Consider the following 19,814-nt stretch of genomic DNA (forward strand, 5'->3'; position numbering starts at 1 on the left):
GAGGCCCCCCACGGTGCTGGGTTCAGCCAGCAGAGCGTGCAGCCATTAGGAGCAGCGCCTGTTGTTTCTTTGTTCCCACTGAACCAAGTGTCTGCTGAAACCCGATGGTGCCAATTGTAGTCTCTCACCTTTGTGCTCAGCTGAGGCTGAGGAGCCCAAGACCTGGATTGATCTTGTAAGCACGGTTGGTTCTGAGCTTGGGGGCCAGCCCTCATACCTCATTCTGCACACTCACCTCCAAGCCTACCTATGCACTGTGCCAACCGCTTTGGATCCTAAGGCCAGTGGGAGTGTGGAATGGGCAGGAGAGCCCATCCTCCTGGCAGCAGCTAGAGCTCTGCCCCGTCCACAGAGAGCTGGGCTGGTAAGTCGTGTGGAGAGCAGGTGGCATACTTAGACCACACATTCCACCTGCTCTGGGTAAAGCGGGGTGCTTAGGAGGAGCAGTGCTTCAACACTCCTGGGCTGGGCCCCTGGCAGCACCAGGGCTCTGCCCACGTTCTTGACGGTTGAGGTCAGAGGGAGCCCACAGCTCTATTAATCAAGTTAAGCAGACCTGGTGGTATGCATAGCAGAGCTGGCCCCTGCCAGATGTCCCTGTTCCTCTCAGCAGAGTAGCACTTCAGGCTGCACTCCACGTCCTTCTCTGGCAACAAGGCTGAGGGCCTTTGGCAGCCTTAAAATCATCTCGGTGGCAGACGGAGCATGTCTGGCCAAGTCTGTGGCTTTCTCTTTTTATCCTGTGAGTTCATAGAAAATAGGCGCAAGCCTTGGTTTCCAAGAAGATGAAGATAACAGTAAATCAGCCCGTTAACCCGCTATCTGCCCACCCGGCCCCCCTTACCTTCCCCAGGCCATTGGGCCTGTGAGCAGACAGTTGTGTCGAGGGGCGAGGTCCCGGCGTCACAGGATTGGCACCGCATGAGGAGGCAGCACCACGTGTGCCGAGGCCTGGCTGAGTCCATCTGGGATCCCGTGTGGTGGGGGTGGGAGGTCAGCAGATAAGAGCATTCTAGTGCCTTCTTGTCTTCCCTCCCCCCAGCTTCCCCACCTTCTTCTGCTCCTAACCTAAGCAGCACAGATTTTGTGCAATGACAAGGAAAGGGAACATTCAGTGCCAGGCTTTTAATTACAGTTGCTTCGGGCTGCTGGCCTCTGTGCCAAGTGGCCATGGAGAGTGTTTTATCACACCACAAAGCCAACAAGGTCGGGTCTGTGGTGTGTGCCCTTGGCACCTGGTTAGGGTGGGGCTGTGCTCGTGGCCCGCTGGAGAAAGGCTGGGCCCAGATTAGTTCACACAGGCATCAGAACAGCTGGCCAGGTGCAGCCCTGGGCTTCAGGGAGCCATGGAACAAGATGGAAATGCCTGTTGGGACCTTTAGAGCAGACTCCAGGGAAGGCCTGTAATTGGGTAGGAAAGGGGTCTTTAGGAGGATGACCAAGCTCTGGAAGGAGGATGGGGACAGATTATACTGTGGGGTATGGCCAAATGAGAGAAGTACAACAATAATCATGTCCACAACACTTCACAGTTTACAAGGAGCTTTCCACTTGCTTCAGCATGCTTAATCCTCACATCAACCCTGCTTAGGGGACACAAGCTCAGACAGAGGAAGTGACTTATCCAGAGTCACACAGGCAGAAACCCAGGACTGAAGCCACAGCCTTTCACCACATCCAGCTGTCTTTCCATGAGGGGTAGGGGCAGATCCCCCGAGCCGGAGCCTCCAGGGCAGCCCTCGCTCAGGGCAGCACTGTGGTGACGCTGGTGAGCACCACATGCTCAGAGATTTTGGAGACGGAGCATCGGCTCTGCAAGGACAAGGACTTGTGGCTGGCAGAGGAGCGGGGACTAGGGGCCTTCAGAGAGCCGCAGGGACCCAGGCCAGGCAGGCAGCAGGAGAAGGCAGCCTTAAACTGCTCCCGGAATTTGCCTTGGTTGGGAGACAAAAGACACAGCCATAAGGAGACAGATGCAGCAGGAAGGGGCCTTGAGCCCAGGGACACCCACGCAGCTCCAGCCAAGCTGCCTATGAGGGGGCGGGGAGGGAGGGAGGGATAGAGCTGGGAGGGAGAGCCCTGAGGCAACCTCGGCACCGCCAGAGAGAGAGGACAGAAGCCCTGGAGCGGGTTCCCAAGGAGAGACGCAATTGCCATCTGATTCCTTGACTGTGCTCTGGCTTGGAGGCTGACTCAAAACGTGGTGTCTGGCTCAGGGGCCTCAGGTCACCTCTGCTCTCCTTGGTGTGTACGTGGGGGTCACTATCTGTTGCGAGGCTTGTGTCCTCTCTGCCCTTTGATGATGAAAATGACGGCAGCAGCAGCCCTTTTGCATTTGGCAGTCACGCTGTGCTGGGCGCCTCAGCCTCTGTCCGCCAGAGCATCCCAGCACCCTGAAAGGCTGGAGTCCTTTATCCTCACTTCACAGATGAGATGCACAGAGGTACAGTGGCTTGCCCAAGGCCACCCAGCCAGAAGCTGAACCCAATTCTAATTCCAAAGCCCTTCTCAAGGGGGAGGAGGGAAGGAGGGACCACCACACCACCTTATTCAGCCCAAGTATACCAGGGAAACAAACAGATTTTGTCAGGCTGAAGCCCCTTTGATCATGTGTCATTAGGCTGCCAGCCTCTCTGGTGCCCAGCACAGGGTCAAGCACATAGTAGGTGCTCAGTAAACATAGGCCAAACAAAGGCATATGTGTCAGTAAGTCTGTCTGCCCTCCCCTCCCCACACAGCTCATCATCTATTCTCTTTTCTGACCTGGAAACCCGCAGCCAGCCTTGTTGAGTAATTCTTGAGTCTCAGTGAGGGTTATACTATTGACTCCTGATCCTTTCTTTAACCTTTTAATAGTTCCTCAAAGATTATTTCTGTCCAGGCTTGAACAGTCATCTGGACCTGTTCTTTAGAAGTCTATTCCCAAAGTCAGAGGGCTGGTGAGTCAGACTTCTGCTGAGCTCAGCCTCAGGGCCATTACCACCCTGAGACTGGGAGGTAGAGGGAGGGGGTGGGCACTGTGGGACAGCAGAGAGGAGAGGCCTGGAGTGGGAGTGGGGGTGGCAGGGGAGGAAGACTTCCAGAGGGGACAACCCCTGAGATTCCGGTCACTCTGCCAGTGTGTGTCTAGCTGAGCCGGCGAAGCCCTTCCCTGGGCCTGGCTTGTCTCTCAGAGTGACCCTACTTTAGCCCTGACACCTGGACTGTGCAATCCTTCCTCGGGCAGGGGCTCCAGGGCCCTCCTCCCACAGGTCTGACTCCCTCCGGGGAGGATGGGCTCCTCTGCCTGAGCTGATTGGAGGTCTTGCTGCGCCTGCACCCAGGGTGGGAGTTGGGGGTGAGCTGGCCTAGCCCCTGCCCTTCCACTCACTCACTGGGCTGCAGAATCTGCAAAACTGGATCCTGGGTGCCAGCCACTGTGGGGAGTGTGGCCTGTCTCCCACTCAGGCCAGGGCCGCTTGGGGTGGGTCCTCCCAGAGCAGGATCACTGTGCCCACAGCAGGTACATCCTCACCCACCATCCTTTATTTGGGCCCTGGCTTGGGGATGGGGAGACTTGTCATGTGGACTGTTGGCCACCCTCAGTCACTTTGCATCCCCAGCCTGCTCACCACTGAGGAAGTTGTAGATGATGGGGTTGGCAGCGCTGTTGGCGTACACCAGCCAGTGGGAGAAGGTGAAGCAGGCGTAGACAGCTTCGCGGTCACTGGCTTGGCGGAACATCCCGAACACCCTAGGCCCAGGGTGGAGGAGCGTCAGAAATGGGGTAGCTGCGTATGCATGTATTGGGGGAGTGCTGCTCACAGAACCTGAGCTGTAAAGTGCAAGAGTTCCTACTGCCCACTTCTGTCCACGTTTCCTGGCCTTCTGTACCTGAGGTCTTGGCCAGGGTTTGGGGTTCTCAAGCATGGAGGGTATCAAGCACCGTGATGGGCATCTCTAGCCTCCTGGCCATCGGATCCCCTGGGGCTTCCCATCCACTTTCTCATCCATCCTCACAGCAACATGATGAATCATAGACATCATCCATTTTTCCATTAAGGAAACTGAGGCTCAGAGAAGTAAAGTGACATGCCGAAGATCACACAACCAGGAAGTGGCCAAGCACAATCTCAGAGTGAAACTGTCTTCTGTCCAATAGCCTGCATTCTCTCCCCGGCGCCCTGCAACCCTCTTTGGCTGTCCCTACAGACACGTGCATGGTTAGCTCTCTCACTTCCTTCAAGTCTCTGCTCAAATGTCATTTCCTTGGAAAGGCTTTTTTTTTTTTTTTTTTTTTTTTTTTGAGACAGCTGTGTCACCCAGGCTGGAGTGCAGTGGTGCAATCACGGTTCGCTGCAGCCTCAACTTCCTGGGCTCAAGCTATTCTTCCACCTCAGTCTGTGTAGCTAGAACTACAGGCACATGCCACCATGGCTGGCTAATTTTTTGAATTTTAGTAGAGACGAAGTCTCATTATGTTGCCCGGGCTGATCTTGAACTCCTGGCCTCAAGCGATCCTCCCTCCTTGGCCTCCCAACGTGTTGGGATTACAGATGTGAGCCACTGCACCCGGCCCCCTGCTTTTTTTAAACCATTGTATCTAAAGCAAAAGCAAAAACCCACCAACCTTTATCATTGCCACTCTCTGTCCTATTTTATTTTTCTTCCCAGCAGTTATCACTGCCTGACATTATAATATACATTGATTCTTCTATTTACTTCCCTTCTCTCCTGCTAGAATGCAGCCTCCATGAAGGCAGGGACTTTGTCTGTCTTATGGACTTGTTCATTGTATTTCCAGCCCCCTAAAATGTGATGATTAAGTGAATGAATGCGTGAATTTTCACGATAGCCCTAGGAGATGGAGGCTCAGAGAAGAGAAATGGCCTGCCCAAGATCACATAGTGGAGAAGGGGTGGAGCCAGGTCTTTCTCCCAAGCAAGGAGAGCTCCTTCCCCAACCTCAAACTTCTACCCACCCCAACCATACCCCGTGCTCTCACCTCTTAAGGACATTGAGGACACTGATGGGCAGGTAGCAGAGGGCGAAGACCAGCAGCACCACCATCAGCATCTTGGCTGTCTTCCTCCGCGCACGCATCTGCTTCACTTCAGCCAGGAAGGCGCGGGCCCGGGGCTGGGGCTCTCCACTCAGGCCCTGCTCCAGGTCCCCCAGCTGGTCTGAGGGGCGCTTCCAGTTCCGCACCAGTGCTGAGGTGGTGCCGGGGATCTGTCCAGCACACATAGAGACAGCAGTGGTGGGTACAGCACCTTGGGAGGGTGGTTGCCTTTTGTGGGGCCTACTCCAGGCTGGACCCCGGGCAGGGTGGAGATGGGCAAAAGGATAAAACCCTTGCAAGAGGAAGGAATCTAATGTTTATGATAGACTAACACTCTAGACTTGAGAGTGAACGATAGACTTTAATTTTCTTTTCTTTCTTTTTTTTTTTTTTGAGATGGCATTTCACTCTTGTCACCTAAGCTGGAGTGCAATGGTGCAATCTTGGCTCTCTTCAATCTCGCCTCCCGAGTAGCTGGGATTACAGGTGTGCGCCACCACACCGGGCTAAGTTTTGTATTTTTAGTAGAGATGGGGTTTCACCACGTTGGCCAGGCTGGTCTTGAACTCCTGACCTTAGGTGATCCGCCTGCCTCAGCCTCCCAAAGTGCTGGGATTACAGGTGTGAGCCACTGCGCCCAGCCTAGACTTTCATTTTCCATTAGCTCTTTGTGAAACCCTCTACAACACGCCTTGTGGAAAGATATTATTGGTCCTTAGGTATAGATGAGGCAACTAAGACTCAAAGAGGTGGGGACCCTTGACAAGACCCCAGGCCACATCCTGTCAACTGCCCATCCATCCTCCCTAAATCTCCAACACTATCTTTGAGGGTAGGGGTGGGGGTGAGTTGTGCCTCCCCTGGATCATACCAGACTATGAGGAGGCCTGGGCAAGGGGTGAGCAGGTGGGCAGCATCGAATGGCCTGGGCCAGTGCCCATAAGCCTGGGGTGGTTCTGGGCTCCTGGAGAAGCCTCTCCTGCCACCGGACACTCAAATCACCCACCACAGAGGGGCATGGGGCTGGAGTTCTGGAAACGCGGGTCTAGAGCCAGCTCAGCCATTCGTGAGCTATGTGACCTTAGCCACCTCATTTTCCTTTCTAAGCCTTGCTTTCATGTCTGTCAAATGAGGAGGATCGTGCCTGTGTCCTGCTTGGCTGGGGGGTCTGTGGGGAGCAGATGATGAGTGTTGGTGGACTACAGGGCTGGCCAGTCAGGAAGGGTCCTACTGGACTGGGTGCTCCTCCAAGGCAGGACCTGGGTCACAGCCAGTCCGTGTCCCCATCCGCTGCCCGGCATGGCCTGGGTGCAAGCCAGTACTTCCTGTGGAATGTAGGTGACATCCCCAAGTGTGAGAGTCCCTTCCTGAGCCTGGTCACGTTCTGGCCTGCCTTTTCTCACCGCCCAGATGCCAATCCAGGACTCCCACTCGCTAGGCCAAGGGCCTCTGACCACCCCTGCTCCCCAAAAACCTAAGAAACCCACCGTGGGTCAGTCTGTAATACAGGAAAGAAGACAGGCCCTGGAACCAGAAGGCTCTGCTGCTGTTGAATCTGGCAAGTTGGTTGCCCTTATTTGGCATTTGTGACGTGGGTAATGTTGCTTCTTTTGTTAGATAGTTGTTAAGACATTGGATGCAAAGTGCCTAATTTGGCAGGCACCACGGAGTTGCTATTATTATTGTTGCAGTGGTACTAAACTGAGCAGTGGGAGCTCACAGATCTGGGCTTTAGTTCCTGATCTACTCACTAGTTGAGTGGTTTGGGGGAAGTTATGTTGATCTTCTGGGTCTCGGTTTTCTCATATATTTAATGTGGGTAATATGTGGTGGCTAAGAGGATGCAAGATTATCTGGGAGTGGATACTTCAATAAACGCCAACCACTAATAGAAGGACGTGTTACTATTCCATTCCAGGGTAGCCACTGGTGCTTTTGGCCTTGAGTTTGACGTGTCTCTGGGCTTCCCCTCTCTTTGGTTGCAGCCAAGATGGCATGTGCTGATGGCAGAGGACTGCCTACTCAGTTAGACCAGTAGCCCTCCCACCCCCAGCCCACACAGTGACTGGCCTAGCCCCTGCCCAGAGTGGGCCTCACCTGGCGGCCCCAGAGCTTGCGGAATATCTGGAAATAGGCCATGGCCATGAGGCCCAGTGGGGCCAGGTAGGTGACAATAAAGAAGCAACTGTGGTAGATCTTGGGATAGAGGTCATCTGCAGGGGTCAAGAGATGCAGAGTCAGGCCCAATCCGTGAGCCCCACCCTGCCCTGGTTAGCAATGCCACCCTGTCCTGACTACGGCCAAAGCAAGGCCTAGGAGCAGCTGGACCCCATACAGCCACCATGGCAGACAGAGACCCTGGAGTTGTCCAACTTGGGGTGTCCCTCCTGGAAGGACATCTACACTAGAGCAGATGTCTACATGAGGGGAGGCACCCACCCTGGGAGTATCCCTGGTAGGAGCCAGTCTAGGGTGTCCCCTAGGGAAATACCTGCTCTGGGATTTCCCACTTTGGAAGGGACCCTGCTAGATGCCTGCCCTAGGGGTACGTGCTCCCAAAGTGCCCACCTGAGGGGATGCCTGCTTGAGGCTTCCACCATTACCTGCCCAGCGTTCATCACAGACTGAGAAGAGCCGTGTGCGGTTGGCTAGCTCAGGCAGCACACTGCTGCATTCCATGACTGCAGCCTGGGGCACCATGATGGCCAGCGACACAGCCCAGATGCCCAGGATGGAGCCACGGGCCCGCCGGGCTGTGCTCTTGAACAATAGTGGGTGGCAGATGGCATACCAGCGGTCCAGGGCGATGAAGCTGAGAGTTAGCACTGCCACTGACACGGACACGGCCTGCCCCATGGGGACACAACGTCGGTCATTTTGGGGGCCACCCAGCGATGTGAGAGTAGGTGAGTGAGGAGGCTGACAGCAGGTGCAGGGCAGTGCAAATCCTGACTCCACCACTTACTGGCTGTGTAAATGTGGGCAAGTCACTCACCCTCTCTGAGCCTCGTCTACAGAATGGGAATATACCATCTACCTGGCAAGATTCTTGTGCGAATAAGTGAAATCATGTATAAACAATGTCCAGCTTTAGACCCGGCACATGGTAGGTGCACCCCTCCGGTGAATAATAACTTGCACCTACGTAACTTACTATGTGCTGGGCACTGTTCTCATCATCCTCATGACAATCCCACAAAGTGCTCTTGCCCCCCTGTTACAGATGAGGAAACTGAGGCACAGAATTCCCTCATCCATCTGTCTTTATGCTCAGGGTCACCAGAGTTAACCAGTTGAGTGGGGAGCCTCAAAATAGTGGGAAATCCAAAAGGCATTTATCTCTGCCATGGAATGCCATCCCTTCCCCAGGCTGTTAGGAAAAAGCCCTCATTCTGGGAGGCAGAGATGAGTCTGGGCCAGAGGTGTGTGGGCATTGCCTCTAGGGGTGCCCCCTGCCCTCTGGGGTGCAGGAAGTGGATCACAGGATACAAACTGAGAGAAGCCTTCCTTCCACCCCACTAACCCCATCCGGACATCCTGGTTTCCACCACTGGGGTCTTTCCTGGCCAGTGCAGGAGGGAGAGGAGACGGCTGTTTCCATCAGGCCCCTCACATCTGCCCCTTTGGGATTGGGGAGCAGGCCTAGGGTGTTGTGTATGTGTCACTGTGGGCTGGTGCCTCTCTCCTTGACTGTGTGCCTGTGTACCTGGAGGTGACTATACGTGTCCACACGTGTCTATGTATATGTCTGTGGCTGTGACCGGGAGGGGATCTCTGTGAGTGTGTGGGGTTGTGTCTGTGTCCTCGAGTGTCTGATCTGGTGGCTTGCCCTTGCTAGCAGCAGAGGATGACACTTCAGGGGTCATGAGCCACTGACCTGTCTGAAAGGCAAGTCTGGGGGTCACTGAGACCTATGCAAGGCCGTGGGTTTTTTACAGGCGTGACAAGGAGTGGTGAGGGGTGCCTGGGCAGAGCTCACCTGTAGATAGGGGATGACCTTGCAGAGGGCATGGCCGAACAGCCAGGACTCAGTGATGTCCACCAGCAGGCTGGCCGGCAGGCAGATGGCAGTCACCAGAACGTCAGCCAGGGACAGGTTGACAATGAAGTAGTTGGTGACTGTCCTCATGTGGTGGTTCCGCCACACGGCCAGGCAGACTGCAGGGTGCAGCGAGGTGAAGCTGGTGGCAGAGCCACACCCATCCTAGTTCTGCCTAATCAGCGAGCCCTCCTCCCACACAACCCCCTTCAATCCCCAGGGAAAGCCGGCAGCACTGCCGGGCAAGCCCTGGACCTACCCAGCGTGTTGCCCACCAGGGCCATGACGAACACAGCCACATAGGCTGCGATGAGGACCCACTCATACTGTTTTGGGTACAGATAATCGCGCCACAGATAGCGGAGAAACTCGTCTTCATAGTCTGGAGGCACAGGGGACGGCTCTCTGCTGCCAGGGGGGACCCCCATCTGGGCCCCTGGGGTGGCTGAGGGCTCCATGAGCTCAGGAGCTGCTGCAGCAGAGGGGCATCCTAGGCTCTGCAGAGGGAGAGGAGGGAGCTTGGGCCAGCCCTCAGCCCACTCCCTTCAGGGTGCCTGGAGGCTTGCACCCAGGTCTTTTCGGGTCTCAGCCTCAAACTTCCTGAAGGGAGGAAGGAAAGGAGGGAGTGGGAAAAGAGAGAAGGAAGGAAACATTAGGGATTGTGCCAGGCGCTTTGCGTATAAGTTCCCTCTTAATTCTCAAGGTCATGAAATTGGTGGAGGAAGACAGACCTGGGTTGCATCCCAATTCCACACCAGTTGCCTTGGGTAGCTTACCTGGCCTCTTTCAGCCTTGGTTTCCCCATCTGTCTAATGGGGTGACAGCCCTACATACCTTACAGGACCACGATGAGGAGTAATGAGCTCCGATGCGTGCCAAGTGCTTCACCAAGAACCTGGTACGAGAAGGTAGTTTCGGGGACGTTTCCGGTTACCATTATTAGGGTACCCTGCTTTGCAGATGAGACCGAAGCTCAGAGAGATTGAGTCTCTTGCTCAAGGTCACAAAGCTCTTAAGCCAGGTCTGTTCGAACCCACCAAACACCGTAGATTTGGGAGGAGAAGCCATCCCGATTGCAAATATTTCTTGAGCCAGTTCAGAGGCTTTAACTTTGGGTTGGGAAAACGGGCCAAGGGAGGTGTTAGAGACCCAAGCCCCACCCGCCATACCTGCCAGACCCTCCGGTGGGCACTCGCGGACACGCACACATACAACACACACACAGTGGGGGTGGTGCGCGGAGGGACTGACGACCCCTTGCGAGCAAGGGGAGCATCCAGGCCCCCTAAGAGGCCCCCTTTGGGTCCCCAGGGCCGCGACGCTCCCCGACGGCCGCCAGGAGCCGCTGTTCCGGCGCGCGGGTCGCTCTCCATTCATAAATCCAGCCAGCCCAGCTCCCCGCCCCTCCCTCCTCCCGCACTCAGCCCCTCCTTCCCCTGGCTGGGCTAGGACGACCCCGGCCAGGTGCCGGAGGGTTGCGGATCCCTGGAGACCCCTGGGGAAGGGGAGGGGACGCCTTCATACCCCACTGAACGCCGGCAGGCCCGCTCCGTCCGCGGGACCTTCCTGCACCTCGGGGGCTGGCGGGGCTCCGGGAAGGCGCGGGGGAGCGAGGGCACTCGGAGCCTGCCTAGAGGAGAGCAGCGCTGGCCGAGGAGCCAGTCTCCCAGCACCCAGGTTACCCCCCGAGACTCTTGGCTCCTCCCATCCCTCGCCGCGGGTCCTTTGGAAGCCCCATCCCAGGCCTGGGGGTCCCCCACACCCCGCACCTGTTGGCTCCGGGACCCGGGCGTTCTCGGCTGCTGGTCCCCGGACCTGGCACCGGGGACTTCGCCTTCCTGCGAGGAAGGCCGAGCCTCTGGGGGCCGGGACTGCAGGAGGGGGCCGGGGCAGCCCCCTCCCTAGGCTGCGCTGCCTCGGCTCGCGGGGCTCAGCACGATCCCCGGCAACTGCGCGGGCTGTGGCTGGGCGCGGGCTCCGCCGGGCTGCGCGCTGCGGGGAGGGAGGGCCGGCGGGAGGGGCAGGGCGGGGTGGGAGCCCCCAGACGGTCTTGGCTCCGTGTCTTCCAGCCCCGAGACCCGCAGGGCGGAGGGAGACGCTCGTTCCTTCTCGCCTCCCACTTCAAGCTTCCATCCCACCTCCATTCATGCGTCCATCCGTTCATTCATTCCATCCTCATTCATTCAACATTTATGCCCCTGGCCACCCCGCATTCTGGGCGCACTTAGTGTGTGCCGGCGGGCCTGGCAGCTTCAGAGGGCCACAGTGCAGAGGTGGAGCCCAGCCCCGCCTCTCCTTGCTGCCTCACCTAACCGAGGAGGAGGATGGCACAGGTGGGTCACAGGGGTGAGACAGAGAGGATGCCTGCACCGCCTCCAGCCTAGCTCCGGATGCTGCTGTAACAGCTAGCTCCCAACGATGCCAGAGAACCCTGTTCTCCCATCTCCCAGCCCCCCATCCTATCTGCCCCCAGTTTCTCTTTTTGTTATACCTACTGTTCCCCCCAAAAATCAAGGACGCCGGTGGGGACAGAAGTGGGGGTTCGTTAATTCCACAAATAACGATTTATTAAGCTGTGTGCTAGGCAATGAGTTCTAATAATACAGCTACCGTTTGGATAATGCATATGATGCCTGCTGTCATTTAATCTTCATATCAACCTGGTGGGGTGGTCGTTATTGTCCCCATTTTACAGATAAGGACACTGGACCCACATGGGGCAATGACTTGCCCAAGGTCGCACAGCAGAGGCAGAGCTGGGCTTTAAGCCTCTGCCCCTCTCAGGCCTCTAGCCTCTCTCACCAGACACAGTCTCCCTCCCCTGCAAAATCTCTCTGGCTGCTGGGGGAGGCAGGTGCACACCCAGGCAATTAACCTGTGGTGTGAGGAGGGTGTGAGGGCCCTGGGGGCTGTGGGGCACAGAAGGACAGACCGACTCAGCCAGGGCATGAGAACAGGCTTCCTGGAGCAGGGACATCTCCATGGAGACCTGAAGAATAAGAAGGTAGCCTGCAAGGGGGATTGTGGTATTCGAGGAGAGGCATTCAAGGTCAGGAAACAGCAGGTGCAAAGGTTTGAAGGTTGGGGATTCTGGAAATCACAGGTAGGTGAAGGGTGACTGCCTGAGCATCAGGCAGTCACCTTGGCCATCCCCTAGCTCAGCATAGGACCTTCCTAACATGTCACCCTCTGAAGCTCACACTCTTTCCCTCCTGGGAGGTGACTCCTGGGATGCAACCACCATCTTTCCCGTTGCAGCCAAAGCCCTTTTCAAAGGCTCTGAAGATGCGCCGTTAGGCATAGGAGGTGTGGGAGAGGAACTGGAGCAGCATAAGGGAGGGGGCCAGTGACCTTAACCTCTGCAGAACAGGAGGACGGACTGAAGCTAAACCCAAGGCAGAACTTTGTCCTTGGGCAGGTATGGCATCTGCATGGTGTGTGATGTCTTGTCTTCCCTAGGTGCTGGCCGAGGTAGGAGAATGAGTGAAGGGACTCAGAAGAGGGGCTGCTGTGTGTGTGTGTGTGTGTGTGTACATGTGTGAATGTGTGGGTGTGTGCATGTCTGCATATGTGTGCATGAGTGTGTGTTTGTGTTTGAGTCTTGAATTCAAGTAAGGGCTGTGGTGTGTGTCTAGGGAATCCAGTGTGTTTGAGTCTGTGCATATGAGCAGGGGGTGGGCTCTGGGTTGATGACTGGAGGTCACTCTGGGTGGGATGTGTCTGTCTGGGTCTTGATCTGTCCCTGTGTTTTGGCGTTTGTGTCTATGGGGAATGTGTATGTGTGAGGAGATGACTGTTTCTCAGTGTGGATCTGAATGTTCAACTGTGACTTTGACTAGCACTGGCCTCCCAGCGTGTTTCCCTGTGAGTGTGGGAATGTGAGTGTGGCCATGCCTTTGTGTGTAAGGTTCTGTGAGTGTGCATATGTGGAACTTGGTACATCTGTTCCCACGGCAATGACTCATCTTATCCCCCCACATTCTCCCCCCTACCTGGAGCTGTGACTGTTTGCTATGTAGGGGCTGAAGAGGGGGCTGCAGCATGTAGGGGGATGGGAGGCAGATCGTGTGGGGACACTCCAATAACAGCTGCGGCAAACAAGGTGCAGCCCGCAGTGTGGAAGGTACAGATCCATGTTTGTCTGTGTGGGCGGTAGGCACCGGCCAAGCCCAGCACAGCCCAGGCTTAGAACCTAGCCCAGAGTGCAGATCTCCATATTACAGGGCCTCCCAGATACCATGGGTTGGAGTGGGCAAGGGGCTCGCCAGGCTCCCCCATGTCATGATACAGGGTGGTGCATGTCTGTGTAGGGAGGAAATCATGGCTGAGAATTCCCCCCAGTATACAATGTCACAGAGTCAGTCCCATCTCCACTTAAGAGGGATCTCAATTGCCAACCTTCCCCCACCCTTTATCTGTTGGTGCCCCAAAGATGGCTGCTCCCCAGGTCAAGGGATATCCTAAGAGATTCCTGCCATCACAAGCAACAGATCTCCCTGTCTTCCCTATCAGACGCTGGCCAGGGATTTTCAAGCCAGCAGCAGGAGCCAGGGCTCTGGCCTGGAGGCACTAGGCCTCGCAGCCCCTCTGGTCCTGAATCTGGCCTATTTAGCCACAGCCTAAGGGTGGGAGAGGCCAGTTATTTGGCCTAGATGGGCATGAGAGAGAGTGGGTGTATGCTCAGAGAAAATCCTGGGGGCGGGGTGGTGGGAACCAGTAGTGTTCTAGAAGACCTACAAGAAGCTGCAGGATTTTGGTCCTCGGGCACAACAGCACTGGCTCTGGGAACCCTGGCAAAATGCCCATGTCCAAGGGAGGGCCCTAGGGACCTCAGGTCCTCCATGTCCAGGCTGGGCTCCCAGCCCTGGCGCCTCCTCTGCCCAGAGAGGGCTGGCCTCAGGGCTTTGCTGTGCTTGAGCTGTCTGTCAACAGGGGCCCCCACGACCTCTTTCCTGAAACCAGCCAGCCCCAGCCTTGTTGATCTAATCCTGAGCCTCTGAGCCACAGCTCCCTGTCATATCCATCTTCAAGTGTCACCCTAGGCACTGGCCCCAGGTGCTACCTCCTCCTCCTTCCCAATCCTGCTGTGACTTACAGTAACCTCTGTCTGGCTAGGACTAGAGTAATTGGAATGTAATTGGGTTTCCTCTTGCTAATGCCGCTACAGACCTGGGCACGTGGATAGGAAAACTCTGGGGAAGGCAGAGGTGCTTTGTAGAACAGCAGAGATCAGGCAGCAGGCCGAGGTGTGGGGTGGGTGAGGGGAGGCCAGCAGAGATGGGCTGTGCTTTTGGAAAGGGGGATTCTGAGGGCGGAGCCTAGGAGGCCACTGAGCAGCTGCGGTGTGTTGGTCTTTGGGCCAACAGCAGTGGCCTCTGGGGGCTCATGCCCAGGGAGGGACCCAGAGACCTCCTGTTCCCCATATCCAGGTCCTCAGCCTTTGTGCCTCTTCTCCTCTGGATGGGCTCCCTCCTTCAGGGTCTGGGTGGCTTGAAGCAGACAGGCAGCCACTAGGAGAGGAGGAGCCCAGGACCCAGAGTCAGGCATTCTCTGTGACTCCCAAAGCTGAGATCATTTTCCTCTTTTGTTTTGTTTTTTGAGACAGTCTTGCTCTGTTGCCCAAGCTGGAGTGCAATGGCACGATCATGACTCACTGCAACCTCCACCTCCTGGGCTCAAGTGGTTCTCCTGCTTTGGCCTCCCAAAGTGCTGGGATTACAGGTGTGAGCCACCACTCCTGGCCTAGAGAGCATCTTCAAGCCAGTGGCAGGAGCCAGGAAGAAGGGGCTGGAGCTGGCAGCCTTCTGTCTGTCCACTTACCCATATACTCACTCAACAAACAAACTCGGAGGCTGGGTAGGCTGCAGAGACGGAGACTCTCCTGGTTAGGCTAGGGAGACCCTCATGGAGACGAGTGGACAGGGGTGGTGTGAAATGCATCAGGATGGAGCCTGTGGAGGCAGGGTGGGGGCAGAATGGGACAGCACCAACAACAGGGCACAGAAACCACAGAAAATACATCTCCTCCCACCTGCCCCCACCCCGCCCCTGGTGTTGAGGAGAGGTCAGGAGCCAGGCTTTGGGGTCAGGAAGACAGGGATTAGACTGCCACTCTGCTGCTTACTACTGGGTGATCTTGGGCTGGTCACTTCCTTCATCTCTGTGATAGGCTAAATAATGGCCCCCAAAGATGTCCACGTCCTAACCCCCAGAACATGTGGCTATGTTCCATGGCAAAAGGGGCTTTGCAGATGTGGCTAAATTAAGGGTCCTGGCACAGACAGACATAATCATACACATGCACATATTTAAAAATAATTTAACATTTTAAGAAGTCCAAGTGGTCATCATTTGTCAGACATCGTGACACTTAAGTGGACATTTGGTATTGTTTTTAGCCATGTATTGGTGTTGGGGGCTGCTAAAGATCTAAACCCTAAAATAATAAATAATATTAGTAATAAACAATGGCCACAGTAAATGTGTGCTGGTATGATTATTTTGACACAGGGACACACAAGTGGGGGAAGGAAAAAGGAGGGGCCTGTTCTTCCTGGGAAGTGTGTGTGTGTGTGTGTGTGTGTGTGTGTGTATGGTGGGAAAGGTGGGGAGCTGGGGTTTCAAACTATAACCTGGATCACCAGACATTTAAGGAAAATATTTAGCAGGGCAGAGAAAGACCAAGATAAACAGAAAAAATTTCCAGAGGCAATTTGGGCTAGGTATTGAGGGGTGAACAGGAGCTCACAGCTAGCCTTTGAATGAGACATGCTAGGCAGGAGTGGGAGAGGAAGAAGGGGCAGTATTCCGGGTAGAGGGGACAGCATGAGCACAGGCAAGGGGTGGACATGGTGAAAGGCCTGTTGTAAACTAGTATGCCACAAATACTAGTTTGGCCTGAGAGTGTACCCATGAAGAGGAGCAATGAGAAACAAAAAGATGGGTGAAACGCTGGCCTCCAGGGCAGGCTGAGGTGCTTGAACTCAATCTATCCCAAAGATGATGGGAGGGTTTAACCCAGGTGCGACACAGACAGGTCGGCAGTTTTGTCCTGCAACTTAAGCAGATTGGAAATTAATAACACATTTTCCTTGTAAAATATTCAAACCATTCAGAATAAATGAAAAGCATTATTTTTATTTCTGTGGATTACTATTGACTCCTGTATTTGAATATAGTGACTGTAACAAAGAGCCCCACCAAATGACAGTGGCTTTGAAAGTTGAAAGTGTTTTTCTTGGCTGGGCGAGGTGTCTCACACCTGTAATCCCAGCACTCTGGGAGGCCAAGGCGGGTGGATCACTTGAAGTCAGGAGTTTGAGACCAGCCTGGTCTCAACATGGTGAAAATAAAAGTACAAAAATAAAAAAATTCTCCTAAAGTTTTCCACTAAAAAAATTTCTACTAAAAATACAAAAATTAGCTGGGCGTGGTGGTTTGTGCCTGTAAGCCCAGCTACTCGGGAGGCTGAAGCAGGAGAATCGCTTGAACCCAGGGAACGGAGGTGCAGAGAGCCGAGATCATGCCACTGCACTCCAGCTGGGCGACAGAATGAGACTTGGTCTCAAAAAAAAAAAAAAAAAAGGTGTATTTCTCTCTCCAGGGCTGGTCAGGCAACTCCAATGTCATCAGAAAGCCAGAATTCTGCCAGGATAGAAGAGTATCATGGTTACATGAACAGATTATTCTAGGACCATATTGTATGGGTTTAAACCATGGATCTGCCACTTACCAGCTGTGTGATCCTGGGCATGCTATTTAGCTTCTCTATTTTGAGTTTCATCATCTGTAAAAGGGGATGATATAGTACCCATCTGTGGTAGGGAGAATAATAGATGTCTGAGTCCTAATCTCTAGAATCTTTGAATGTTACCTTACATGGCAAAAAGGACTTTGCAGAAGTGATTAAACTAAACATTTTGAGTTGGGGGTATTATCCTGGATTATTTGGGTGGGCTCCGTGAAATCCAATGATCCTTATAAGAGGGAGGAAAGAGGTCAGAGTAGTGACAGGAGATGTGAGGATGGAAGCAAGTGGTCGTGGTGATAAGAGGAAAGGCCCACAAGCCAAGGAGTGCAGGTGACCTGTAGAAGCTAAAGAAGGCAAGGAAATGGATTTTCCTGAGTCTCCAGAAGGAAAGAAACACTGATTTTAGATGTCTGACCTCCAGAACTGTAGAAGAATAACTTTGTGTTGCTTGAAGCCACTAAGTTTGTGGTTAATTTGTTACAGCAGCAATAGGAAGTGACTACATATCCCCATTGGGTTAAATGAGTTAATACATGCAAAACACTTTGAAAGGTGCCTGATGCATACTTAGCATGTATATAACTGTTAGCTACTATTATAATATTTATGGCAAAACTCTTGGCCTAGGCTGGGTGGAGTGGCTGACACCTGTAATCCCAGCACTTTGGGAGGCCAAGGTGAGTGGATCACTTGAGGTCAGGAGTTCGAGACCAGCCTGCCCAACGTTGTGAAACCCTGTCTCTATTAAAAATACAAAGATTAGCCGGGTGTGGTGGTACACACCTGTAAGACCAGCTATTCAGGAGGCTGACGCATGAGAATCACTTGAACCTGGGAAGCAGAGGTTGCAGTGAGCCGAGATCATGCCACTGCACTCCAGCCTGGGTGACACAGCAAGACTCTGTCACAAAAATTAAAAAACTCTCGACTTACGTCAGAGATGGCTGGTCACGTCCATAATTCAACTAAGTGGAAAGGCACATCACTTTTGCTAACATCAAGTTGACCTAAATTTGGTCACCTGATCACATGTAGCTGCAATGGAGGCTGGGAAATATAATTTTTGTCTGGGTAGCCATGTCAGGTGGTGTCCAGCTGAGATGTAAGAGTTCTGTGACTAAAGATAGAGGAAGGGGTGGTTATTGAAGAACTAACAGCATCGGAAACAATTCCTACTATGAAAGACGAGTTTATGGCCGGGTGTGGTGGCTTACACCTGTAATGCCCATGCCTGTAATCCCAGCACTTTGGGATGCCAAGGCTGGCAGATCACTTGAGCCTAGAAGTTCAAGACCAGGCTGGGCAACATGGGAAAACGTCATCTCTACAAAAAATACAAAAAATTAGCTGGGCTTGGTGGCAGGTGCCTGTAGTCCCAGCTACTTGGGAGGCTGAAGTGGGAGGATCATCTGAGCCCAGGAGATTGAGGCTGCAGTGAGCTGTGATTGCACCACTGCACTCCAGCCTGGGCATCAAAGCAAGACCCTGTCAAAAAAAAAAAAAAAAAAAAAAAAAAAGGAAAGGAAAAAGAAAAAGAAAAAGAAAGAAAAGAGATGAATTTAGCAAAGGTAACTTCCCTCCAGAGTTTGGTTAGATACAAATATTTCCAGCTGTTTTTTCTTGTGCCATTAATTTCATGCACTACCTGTTAACTCCCCACTGTGTAAGATGAGACATCACTCTTGCTTTCTCTCCTAATTCCTTTTGCTAAACTGCTACATTTGCATCTAGTTCTATATCCATAATTAAAATGTTCTAGTTTTGTGTATTGTCTATCTCTGAATTTCAAATATTGAAAATCAATAAAGTGTTCTTAAACAATATGATGATTATATAAACATTATTCTCTACAGAGCCAAATAGAATCCTGGGACACATAGAGAAGGAACTGTAATCTCACAGTTTAAACGCTGCTCAAAGGGAAATGCTCCAGGCTTCAAGCTCAAGTGTATTCTCCACTCCCTCAGCTATTCAGAGTCATATGACATTTTAATTCACTTCATATTTGGACCATGACTTTCTTACACAATTTCTTGTTCTCATGGAGTTTCTAATTGCTTTCCTCTTTTCTCCTTGAGAGAAGAAACATATGCCTTTTAAGTCAAGTCATTAAAATCTTCCAGCTTCTTAATTACATTATTTGTTGAATGAAGCCCATTTTCTTCCTAAAGACGTTCTTCTCCAAACCCTCTGACTTCCTGTTCTAATTTTGATGGATGGCTTTATGGACCTCTGGTATTTCTATTCACTGTGCTACTGGGTTAATTCCACTGTTTTGTGAATCTGTTATGTCTCTCTTTCTCGAATTATGTCCCTTTATCTCAAGTATATTTTCAAATAACATTTTTAAAAGGGGTGCATGGAAGGAAAGCTTTCTGAATCTTTGCATGTCTGAAAATGTCTTTAGGTTGTCCTTTCACTGACTGAGTTGGGAAGCATGAACCAGCAGGCTTAGGGTACGTGGCAGAGGGCAGATATGCAAACAGACACTCCAGCCTCCACCCTGGGCCACATAAGGAGGGATTTACTCTAGACATCAACACTCCCTGTAGGCACTCTAGTCCTTAGGAAAAATATCACTCACTTTTTTTTTGAGACGGAGTCTCATTCTGTCGCCCAGGCTGGAGTGTAGTGGTACGATCTTGGCTCACTGCAACCTCCGCCTCCCGGGTTCAAGCAATTCTCCTGCCTCAGCCTCCTGAGTAGCTGGGACTACAGGCACGTGCCACCATGCCCGGCTAATTTTTATATTTTTAGTAGAGATGGGGTTTCGCCATGTTGGCCAGGCTGGTCTTGAGCTCCTGACCTCAGGTGATCCGCCTGCCTCAGCCTCCCAAAGTGCTGGGATTACAGGTGTGAACCACTGCGACTGTCCAAGATGACTTAATTTTTTTAGAAAGCTGTTACCTCTCTTTAAAAATCTCTCCCCTCCCTGTATGTTCCAGATGTCTGCATTTGTTAGGGGGTGGGGTGTTGATGGCAAA

At 53.2% G+C, this 19,814-nt stretch overlaps 1 protein-coding gene across 1 annotated transcript; it reads right to left on the bottom strand.

Moving 5' to 3' along the window:
* Nucleotides 1–843: 843 nt before the first annotated feature.
* On the bottom strand, nucleotides 844–11,080 carry HCRTR1 (hypocretin receptor 1). The gene is made up of 9 exons (XM_055103351.2): nucleotides 10,850–11,080; nucleotides 10,605–10,710; nucleotides 9,340–9,975; nucleotides 9,021–9,199; nucleotides 7,645–7,888; nucleotides 7,139–7,254; nucleotides 4,985–5,211; nucleotides 3,612–3,733; nucleotides 844–1,934 (listed from the first exon to the last, which is right to left on the bottom strand). Exons 3-9 carry the CDS (start codon nucleotides 9,536–9,538, stop codon nucleotides 1,744–1,746), a joined length of 1,278 nt encoding a protein of 425 aa, XP_054959326.2. The 5' UTR covers nucleotides 9,539–9,975; nucleotides 10,605–10,710; nucleotides 10,850–11,080; the 3' UTR covers nucleotides 844–1,743.
* Between the last annotated feature and the right edge of the window lie 8,734 nt (nucleotides 11,081–19,814).

The sequence above is a fragment of the Pan paniscus genome, chromosome 1 (genome assembly GCF_029289425.2).
Source record: "Pan paniscus chromosome 1, NHGRI_mPanPan1-v2.0_pri, whole genome shotgun sequence".
In the NCBI taxonomy this organism is placed as follows: Eukaryota; Metazoa; Chordata; class Mammalia; order Primates; family Hominidae; genus Pan; species Pan paniscus.